The 10,643-nt window shown below is 37.8% G+C and overlaps 2 protein-coding genes across 2 annotated transcripts; both read right to left on the bottom strand.

Moving 5' to 3' along the window:
* Positions 1-115: 115 nt before the first annotated feature.
* Positions 116-4,097, bottom strand: Naglu (N-acetyl-alpha-glucosaminidase). The gene is made up of 7 exons (XM_078180674.1): positions 3,938-4,097; positions 3,029-3,192; positions 2,007-2,185; positions 1,707-1,925; positions 460-687; positions 335-398; positions 116-265 (listed from the first exon to the last, which is right to left on the bottom strand). The coding sequence occupies exons 1-7, from the start codon at positions 4,011-4,013 to the stop codon at positions 116-118; spliced, it is 1,080 nt and encodes a 359-aa protein (XP_078036800.1). The 5' UTR covers positions 4,014-4,097.
* Positions 4,098-4,642: 545 nt separating this feature from the next.
* Positions 4,643-8,187, bottom strand: LOC144470306 (uncharacterized). The gene is made up of 6 exons (XM_078181292.1): positions 7,967-8,187; positions 7,719-7,879; positions 7,238-7,375; positions 5,941-6,151; positions 5,210-5,354; positions 4,643-4,910 (listed from the first exon to the last, which is right to left on the bottom strand). The coding sequence occupies exons 1-6, from the start codon at positions 8,097-8,099 to the stop codon at positions 4,715-4,717; spliced, it is 984 nt and encodes a 327-aa protein (XP_078037418.1). The 5' UTR covers positions 8,100-8,187; the 3' UTR covers positions 4,643-4,714.
* Positions 8,188-10,643: the final 2,456 nt, after the last annotated feature.

The raw sequence follows: 10,643 nt of genomic DNA on the forward strand, positions 1-10,643 counted from the left end.
CATATCCCATATCCCATATCCCATATCCCATATCCCATATCCCATATTCTATATTATTCTATTCTATATTCTATGTTCTAAATCCTACATTCTATGTATATATACCATATATTCATTACCATATCGCTTGAGGATCAACCTGCACCATAGCTTCGAAAACAGACCGCCCCATGTTCCTCAAATACGACAACTCCCCCGTTTCCGGCTCGTTCTCATTGAAGGTGTCGCAATTATATACATGGTCCGTCCCAAACTCCTCATTGTACTAATAAACAAGCATAAAATTGCATAGAATGAAAACTACTCGTTGATTAATGCCAGAAATATCGTGTACCGCTCTGAGAAACTTTGCTCCGATGGTCTGGAACAGTGGATCCGTGGGAGCCAAGAGATAGGGGCTGAAAAATAGGATTCGTTCTTCAATAGTACAATGGAAGTTAGGGGATCTCGTTTACTTACCAACAATAGTCATCGGTGAAATGATTCCAAACGCCAAGCTTCGTCATGTTTGCCTCGGGAAACAATCTTTTGAATGCTCTTGGGACGTGACCGGCGAAGGCTGGAAGCACGGGAACGATCCCTAGATCTCTCATTCTCTGGAGGATACGGTGCTGCAAACGGATCGATCTTTCGTGCCAGTTGTCGGTCAGACCTCCACCGAAGCCTCGAATGTTGCCCATTCTGGACCTGGATGGGAATTTAATAGTATAATAATATAATAATATAATAAATAATAAATAATATAATGTGAATATGAATATGAATAAAATATAATATAATATAATAATATAATATAAATATAATATATATAAAATTAAATAGCCCTATTTAAACTTCGACTCGTATAATCGTTAATATTATATTTGTTTATCTTGACTTTGGGAACATTTCTATGAATATATACATTTTGCAGTCTATTCGTATTATTTTTTTTAAAGATCAAGACTTCTACATTCAGGGCTATCGGCGTTTAATGATTCAACGCGATGCTTTTGAATTTCTTTTCGTCTCTAATTATCGTAATACCAAATAAAAATATAAAAATACCTAACAATGTACCTATAACAATTTGTCTTTCAATAATCCTATATTAACTTTTGGAGAAATTCAAAATGGTAAAAAAAATCCCGGACTCTTATACAACGTGACCGATAGACGAGAGCCGTCGATAAATTACCGTCATCTGGCATATGACCTTAGAACCAATCGATAAACGCTTTTATCATTAATTAAGTTCTTTAACGTTCTGGTTATTACCATCGATAATTTGACAATTGGTTTGACCGTCTGCCAATTATTGACTAGCGTCAACATGTAAACAATTTCGTATATTGTAAAATGCCTTGGTTTTTGCAATCTCTGTGCTCATCGGTCCAGCCCTTTTTAAAATTGTTGACAAATACTATAAGATTATATTATTTTACAATATTATTGATAACAGTAATAATGATGTAATAATATGATATATTAATATAATATATTACATTAATAATGATATAATAATATAATATATAATATTAATAATGGTATAGCAGTATAAAATATATTCCAATAAATAATATAAAGGTAATCATTATTATCCTTATTATTATATAATAGGAGTCATTATATTATATTATACGTCCTGTGTAGCCAAAGGTTTAACCCAAGGCCAAGAGAAACGCGGCACCAGCTCTAATTGAAAACGAGAAGAATGTCCAATTTACCATGGCAGGAAAGTTGGCCCCGTAAAGTGTTCGTTGATCTCGGCGTGGCTTAATTCGAGCTCTAGATACACGCGCTTCCAGATAGCTTCTTGCCCATTGAAAGCGAGCGCCAAATTGATTCCATTAAGAGCCATCCAGTCAATGTTCCTTTCCCATTGGTCCCAGCCCCACCAAACGGAACTGTACCCGAAGGTGCACACGTTTTGATAGTACCTGAACCTGCACCACAATTCTACATACGTTACATACGAAGCTGCCGACGCGAGCAATGATTTTAAAACGATTCATCGTCATCATCACCTGTCGTTCGACGTAACGTTCACCTGAACGTCCGGCAACGTGGCAGGTAATCCCAATTGCACCCCTTCCCACGACACGTGAGCGTTGCAATAATGCTTCAGATAGTAATGCACCCCCCAAGCTGCAGCCACGCCGGAAGTACCGGCGACTTCGATCTTTCCAGCGGAATTCTTTCTTATCTGACCAACGTGATACCATTGGAATCATTTCTCCGAGCTCCGTATCTTATTTCGGGTCCTTTATCTCGCTCGGCGCAAGGCCGAAACGGGTGGACTGTCATCGCAGGATGTATACAGGGTGCCCGGAAATCGTAGTACAACCGGGCAGGGGGTGATTCTACATCGAACATGAAGAAAATATTTTGGTATAACATTTTTTTCAACCTCAAAGTTCGTGTCAACTTGTAAACGATTTAATAGAATTTGATTGCCGCGTATTGTTAACCAATTCGAGTGTCGTGCTCGTGTATAGCAAGTTTATAACATGAATGATATAATTTGCAAATGTTACATATTTGAAACATAAGATTACCGAGGCATTCGAAAAATTAAAGAGCGACAACAATTTACATTAATTCATCGAGCAAACTTATGTATGCAGCAGCGAGGACATTTTCAACAATTATTGTAGCATTGTAATACTAAGTAGTAAAAAAGAATAAAAAATGAGTAATCAGTAGGAAACACTTTGTATTGTTTTAATCGCACAATTATCACTGTTTGTAAACACTGTCTTCCGGACAGAGACAAGCAGAGCAGTGAAATACACGACAAGCAAATTGCATTAAATGGTTTACAAGTTGAACAAACTTTGAAGACGATTATCACGAAAACGGATCGCCGGATGACAAAGTGTTATACCAAAATATTTTCTTTCTTCTTTATGTAGAAACTCCCCCTGCCCGGCTGTACTACGATTTCCGGTACACCCTGTATTTAGTAGGCGATGGCGGTCACGTGATACGTGCGCGACGATCGTCTCTTTGAATTGCTATGAGATTTTTAAATTTCTGTGAGAATTACCGTGAACGTGTCTTTTCCGATTGGACCGATCGACGGGTCCACGTTTAGCTGAAATAATTGAGCTCGATCCGCGCCCAGTAGTCTCTCAGCGACGCCTCGGGCAGCCTTCACCTGCACTTCCGGTTGGGCCCGAGGCTTTATATGGCCCAACGTGTGCTGGAAGGCTAGAAGATTTATCGCGTTTTATTTTTATTTACAGATAAAAGAAGAAGCTCGTTTTTAAAAATATATTTCTATAAAATATTCGTAAATGGTCTATAAAATGTAAGGGGAAGTTGCCAAGATTATGTTAAAATCATGCCAAGGTTATGTCAACATTATGTCGAGATTATGTCAATATTATGATCAAAGTTGTGTCAAGATTATGGTCAGAGTTATGTCAAGATTATGTCACTATTATGGTCTGTCATGGCAGCCAATAATTTGTTATTTATTATCGAGATAAATCTGTTCGATTGTTATATAATTACCTCAGATTAGGTATTAGATATTAAATATTAGATATTATTGTATAATTCTTTAAATACCTTTCGCGGGTAATTAAATAAGTAAAATAAGTAAAACAATAGCAGAAACCAAAATTTTACGTTGAGCACTGTGAGCTCCAACATTATTATATCATAATTAAATATTATATTTTCATTGTCTATACATTCTTCTAAAATGAAAATAAAGTAAATGTTATTTAAAACTAATGTCATAAAAATATAAAAACGTTAACAGATTCGGTTAACCTGTAATAACGGTACGATACTTAATACCGTGAATGTTTTGCACATTTTCGTACACATTTTGCATCACTTGGCGCACAATTTGCATTTTATTCCGCGCGTGCATGTTACACGCGTTTCACATATTTATAGTGCGCAAACAACTGCAGTTTCAGGACAACATGTAATTTCTACTTACAGTCCTGTTCCACATGGAATTCACCGCAACATGCTAACAACCCAAGAATCACGAACAGCGGCTGCCACGCTAGCATTTTGGACGACGATCTCGCGACGACTAACACTGTACGATTGTTTGGAAGATTGTGCTACTGTAACTCGTCTCCCCTCCACGAACCATTTATTTTTATCCTCTGCAGCTTCCTGCCTCTCTCGCTCTATGAACTTGCGTCTACCATTGCTTGGAGCTTTGTCAGCGAGAGTCTGGAGAAGCTATGTCCGCAATTTCAAAGATTTTTATTTACAATATTATTGTAAAAAGTGCCACAGGTGTTACTTCCTAATCCATTATTTTTATTATGATTGAATTTATTATTATTAGCTTTTCGTTGGTTGTGAAAACGGAGAATTTGTCGACTAGATTCTTATTAATAATATTATTATTACCATCAATATTTTTATATTACTATTATTACTGTTATTATTGCTATACTAATACTATTATTAATACTACTATTACTATACTAATAATATTATTACTGCTCTTATTACTATACGAACACTATTATTACTACTACTATTACTATACTAATACTATTACTACTATTATTATTATTATTACTATTTTTTCTTTTGGTGGCGAAAAACGGGGAATCTGCCAACCAGATTCAAATGATAAAGTATCTCCTTAATCGTGTCGCGGCGAATAGCATAACAGCAGGTATGAAAATTTCACAGTGAATTTATTTCAGTAAGTTGCTTTACAACCAAGTCGTTGCTCTAATCGAATTGGACATCATTGACTACTCTTATTGCTGGCGGGACCATTACGCAGCTGGTTGATACCATTGAATAGAGATTGAAGACTCGTGGCATAGTAATCCGGTCGTATTTCGACATTCCTTATAGCGTCTTCGATTTTGTCAAGGCCCGTCTCCACGAAGAGCTTCTGATAGCCGCATTGTGTCGCGAACGTCATGTCGGTGGAGATCCTGGAACCATGGGAGGACGCGTTGGAACATTGAAATATGCTTCGAGGGAAATATACTTCAAGGAAGAAATATACTTCAAGAAAAAAATATTATTCAAAGGAAATTATATGCTTCAAAGGAAACAATGTGTTTTAAGGGAAAAATATATTTTAAGGGAGATATGCCCCAAGTTAAAGATGTACTTCATGGAAAACATGCTTCAATAGAAACATTCTTCAATGAAAACATCCTTTAAGAGAAATATCTTCTAATAAGTAAAGAATATTGTACTTCCAGAGAATGATCCCTTATCTACTCACGAGTCCCCGATGAATAGGCATCGTTTAGGGTCGCTTATGTTACAGATCTCCCGAACGCAGTCTCTGAGGACGGTGCTTGGTTTCGCGCACATGATCGGAGTTTTACCGCTATGTTGAGATATCAGGTCGGTTAAGAGTCTGCAGCCTGGAAATCGTCGGACATTATTTTATCAGATAGGTATAATTCGTGCAGATTCTAGATTATCTTCTTCAACCCTTTGGCAGGCTTTATCACGCGCCAGCCAGACATTCGTTAGACTTGCATTTCCGAGGAAGTTTAACCCTTTGCACTCGAGTGGCGACTCAGCAGCGCCATTGAAATTGTTGCGGCACGTTCGAAAATTATTTTTATAGATATCGTCGAAGCTTAGATCTAAAAAATTGTTTAAATTGTAACTATTCTACGAGGCACGAGACTCAATTTCGTATGCACAAAATGAATTTTGTTCTATAAAATGGAAACACTAGAAGCCAGAAAAGTGATTTTAGATTTCCAGTTGAAAATGGCTTCGAGTGCAAAGGGTTAAAATATTCAAAGTACTGAATTCTATTACATTAAAACAGCATTACTTGAAGTGAACATTAATTTGGAACAAAAAAGAAAGGTTTAGGTTACATACATAAGAGCTATCATAAAATTTACAGACGGGCGTAACAGGCGAAATTTCATCTGGACGCCTATTGGCGTATAGAGTGGTTAAAGGGTTAAAAAGAATAAGAATAATGCAGACCGAGGACTTTCTCATTGTTGCTGCAGGGTAACCACGTGTCCATAGCTCCGGCCAGGAATAACACGTCTTCCTTTGCAAGACACGTGATCGCGTAGACGAGCTTTATCCATCCATCGGTCAACGAAAAGTCAACGATCACTGCTTTCGTTGAGCCGACGTCCAGTACGCTTTCTATCATACCGTCCACGTCGTCTTCGTTGGCAGTTGGGAACTAGAAATATTAATTATGCCGTCGTTAAAAAACTCCAATATTTTGGGGATGCGGAAAATATGGTTTTTGATTCTTGAGTATCATAAATTATTACTTAATAAAAGTAAACATATTATTACTTAACCATAAATTATTAATACCAAAAGTACTGGTTTTACGTCCGTGCTATACATTTAAATAAAGATATATTGTAAAATATATCTTTGTCGAAATAGAGCAAACTTTTGACTTAGTGTAAAACGTCGTTTGCATAATTGAAGATATGCTAAGAAACAAAGAATATTGACGATCGATTATATTATATAATATTAATCATAATAATACATTATTTATATATAAATATATAAATTATAATAACAGATATTATATAAAGAAATTAATTATAATGATAAATATTATATAAATATATATAATTATATTAATTATTATACATAACATATTATATTCAGACGATATATAAAGTGAAGTAGAAGAGGTATAATTATTAATTTCTTTTTAATTCTTATTACCAGTTTGACGCTTCCATTTTCTGACAATATATTTCAAGATATTCGATATCGTAAAAGTTATTCTTTATTTACTTGATCGACGTGTATCTCTACGACATATCTCTATTTCACACGATTTCTTTACTTCACGTATTTCTTTTTCTTGCAACTTGCATTCGCAATAATATATAACTGAAGAAATTAGCAAGATCAGAATACAATTTTTCTGTACATTGTTTTACAAGCTGATGTCAATGTAATATGATATAAATCAACGAAAAATGTAAAAACGGAAATCTATGCAACTTCTATGCAAACTATGCGAGCAATATGCAATATATGCAAAGCATTTCAATACGGAAGATTGTTTTTTTCGCTACGAAACGAATCACTGTTCTAAAATATTCATAAATATTAATGCGTTCGCATAAACTTCCGCAGTCTAATAGAAATCGGCGGCAGCACCGAACAGCTCGAAATGCTAATATCTGGTCGAATCGAAGGACGTTTAATATTTTCGCAATAACTGTACAGATTTGTGTACACAGAGCCGTCGTTCCTAACGCGATAGATAATGGTGAGAACGAGTTTATCTCACCGATTCCGGCAGCATGTCGATGCCTTCTGCGGCCAAAACCTCGCGGAACGCTTTGCAGCCGATAACGAAAGCCTTCTCTCGGAAGTTGATCTTCTTCAGGTACCAGGCAATCACTTTCGACGGGTTTATCAGTTGCTCCTGCATGAACGATTAACAACAATCGATAATAATTAACGCGAACGTTTCAGCAAAGCGAAACGAACAAAATGAGAACAAAAATGAAAACTAAACGAAATATTGTTGAACATTTGTTGTACATCTTGAGTTGCGCTTTAAGTGAACGCGAGATGCAATTGTACCTGTTGTAAATATAAAATAAGGCTTTCATAAATTACGATGTCGGAACAAACAAATGAAGATAAATAATTTTGAGTTGGATTCATAACTTTTGCTTAGACATCTCTTGATTATCACGGCACACGCTGTTGAGCACTTTGCAAACAGATCGTCACAGTTATCTGATTAAAAGGTATAAATCAACCTGCTTGAGATCCATGCCGCCGTTCCGCATCTTATTTTTGTAGCCATCGAAGCTCGCGAGGCTGTTGTTCGACACCAAGTACACCCTCTTGCCTTCGTCCTGGAGTCTGTTCAGCGCCTGGACGGCCCCCGGGATCAGCGTGCTTATCGTCCATAGAACACCTGCTCAAACAATGCGAAACAACATTTTCAGTCCTCGTTCTCGATCGCGCAGGACGTCCGCGACACTTTTTTTTAAAAAGCACTCGCCGTCGCAGTCGGATAGAACGACGTCGAACGAGTTCAAGAACTCCTGCAGCTCGGCCGTCGACATGTCCGACAGGTTTCTCGAAGAACCCGGCATCGTTTCGACCTTGTTCGTCGCCGGTCCAGACACCGCCATTCAGCCGCGGATGAGTTTGCGACTTCGTCGGACGACGGGACTCGACTGAGACGAAGGGAACAATTTCGTAACCGCCACGCTTAGATAACACCGGTAGATAAACTCTCCGTTTTGTCACCGCTCGGATTTCAGATGGCGATCAAATAAACGTCATCTGGCAGCGAAAGGGAGGGGAGACAGAGGATACTTTGCCGACGTTTACTTGCCGATTATGACGGCAAGACTGTTTATCGTGGCGAATTATTATCTTATCGTAAAGAATTATTATCTTATTCTAAAGAATTATTCTCTCATATCAAAGAATTATTATCTTATTCCAAAGAATTAATGTTCTTAATTAATCATTTTGAAATGGAGATTCATCGTTTCTATATTGTGGTATGAATTTGTCGAATATATGTAGGATGGGTTACCAGGAGGCGGAAATAAGTGACGCGCTTTAACGGAAAACGGAATTTAATAACGAACAAATATAACAATAATGAATACAGATTAAGAACAGTTGTGTGACGTGCTCGACGATACGGCTAGGACTGTCTCTTTTCCGTCTCGATCGTTTCGGCCTCGCCCTTCTGATCTTCATCTTTTCCATAACGCACATATTCAATAGCACACGCACATGCACACATTCACTCACTCTCTGTATACGCTTCTGTCTCGCTCAGTCGCTTGCTACCGTTCTCATTTCCACAACTGGGGGTTCGTCCGGGTCTTCGGTCCCCGAAGATATTTCGCTCGGTTGATCGCTACATTCATACGGTTTCATATAGTCGGCGGCTGTACTTGTTATTAAGGGGCCTTCACTGTCTCCTATTCGTGCTACAGTAATGATTCAGTTAATGTCGCCGAGTAGGAACCGAAAGTCGTCACGAACTGAATCCGAAGGCACGGTTATTCGATCCTCGCGGCTCGCCTTTGTAGTTGGGGACATCTCATAAAAGAGAGAGATGGAACGAGACTCGAAAATGAAACTACATTGTAACCTGGAAAGGCAGCCGCCGCATGCCGGTGTAGATTACTATGAATACATACATTGTAACGCTAGCATAAAAACGATTACTCAACTTTCTTATTTCCAATTTTTTGTACATGAAAATTTGTTTAATATATTGGTCAGATTTTTCCAATTAAAATGATACCAAACACGATATATTTTGCACCGTAGTTATTCATTATAAGAATCAAGTATTTTATTTTATTTACGAAAAAAAACATTAAAAAAACCGATTCGTAATTATAAAAGAAGTATTAAAGTCAATAAGAAGTATTAAAGACGATGCTACATATGGTATTGTGTAATTCGAGGGACAGCAAGTGTAGACCTCTCTACACGCCATCGGCCACGCGGTCACGACCGCACGTGAATCAAATCGTCTCGCGTTCGCGACAGTAACTGTAGAGAGCGCGCCGACTTCGACGCGGTAGATTTTGAGATGGCTTCGATTTCGAGAAAAGTATAGATATTATTTCGATTTCGAGATAGTAGATGTAAAGATTGACTCGATTTCGAGACGACAGGTGCAAATATTTCCTCGATTTCGAGACGGTAAGTGTAGAAAATCGCTTCGAGGTCGCGACGGCAAGTGAATCAATCGGTCACGCGTTCGCGACAGGAACTGCAGACTTCGACGCGGTAGGTTTTGAGATGGCTTCGATTTCGAGACATTCAGAATTCTACGCGTTTGACGGAAAGTGTGGCGGAACAATTTACTGTATTTTTTCCATCAATCCTGGAATTTGAAGGGGCCTTGGAGTAAGGATGGTTAAACAGTGAGAAGCTGTTTAGATACGAGCTCCTCGAAACTCAGCACCGATAACGCAAAAGACGGTTTGCAGATTCATAGAAAGATGGTTTAGTTGCTAATTATTAATAATTAGGTTCTCCTACGGTTTCGGTACCGTCGCGTACTCGACCAGGATGACCCTTCGGATTATCCCGGTTTACGGCACGTCCTGCCTGTAGGCTTTTTCGAAATGCTATTATGAAATTCTCTTAGAATTTCAGAATGTTTAGTCTCATTTTAATCAGAAAATTATCAGCAATATGTTAAAAAGAAATTCAGTTTTAAAATCTTAAAATTAAAAAAGTTTTGTTATAGTATTATGAGTTGTCTTCCGGGAATTAGAGTCAAAGGAGCCGCGGCGCGTGCCGCAGCACACGTGTTCATCGACTCATTGTGTTCTTTCCTCTTGTATTGCTTGCTTCTCCTTTCATGATCGTTTCTACACTTGCACACACTACAACTTTCCTTTTTACTTTTGCACATCGGCCTATCTGGTACTACTGGCTAGCACTTACTTTATCACTTTCACTTCGACTTTTATTGCGCGTCGCCTTGTAGCTTTATACAGATATAACCGAATTACTTTTCTTTCGCGATTTTATTTCCGAATGCTTCTTCTGATTCCCGTGGTGACGCGCTTTAACGGGAAACGGAATTTAACCGTCCGTGCTGCATTTGTCAATACTTATACTTACCTTAGTAGAATCAGACGATTTTTGTTTCTTGTATTGTCTTTATACACTTTCTATAGTTTTATTTA

The sequence above is a fragment of the Augochlora pura genome, chromosome 5 (assembly GCF_028453695.1).
Source record: "Augochlora pura isolate Apur16 chromosome 5, APUR_v2.2.1, whole genome shotgun sequence".
NCBI classification, from domain to species: domain Eukaryota; kingdom Metazoa; phylum Arthropoda; class Insecta; order Hymenoptera; family Halictidae; genus Augochlora; species Augochlora pura.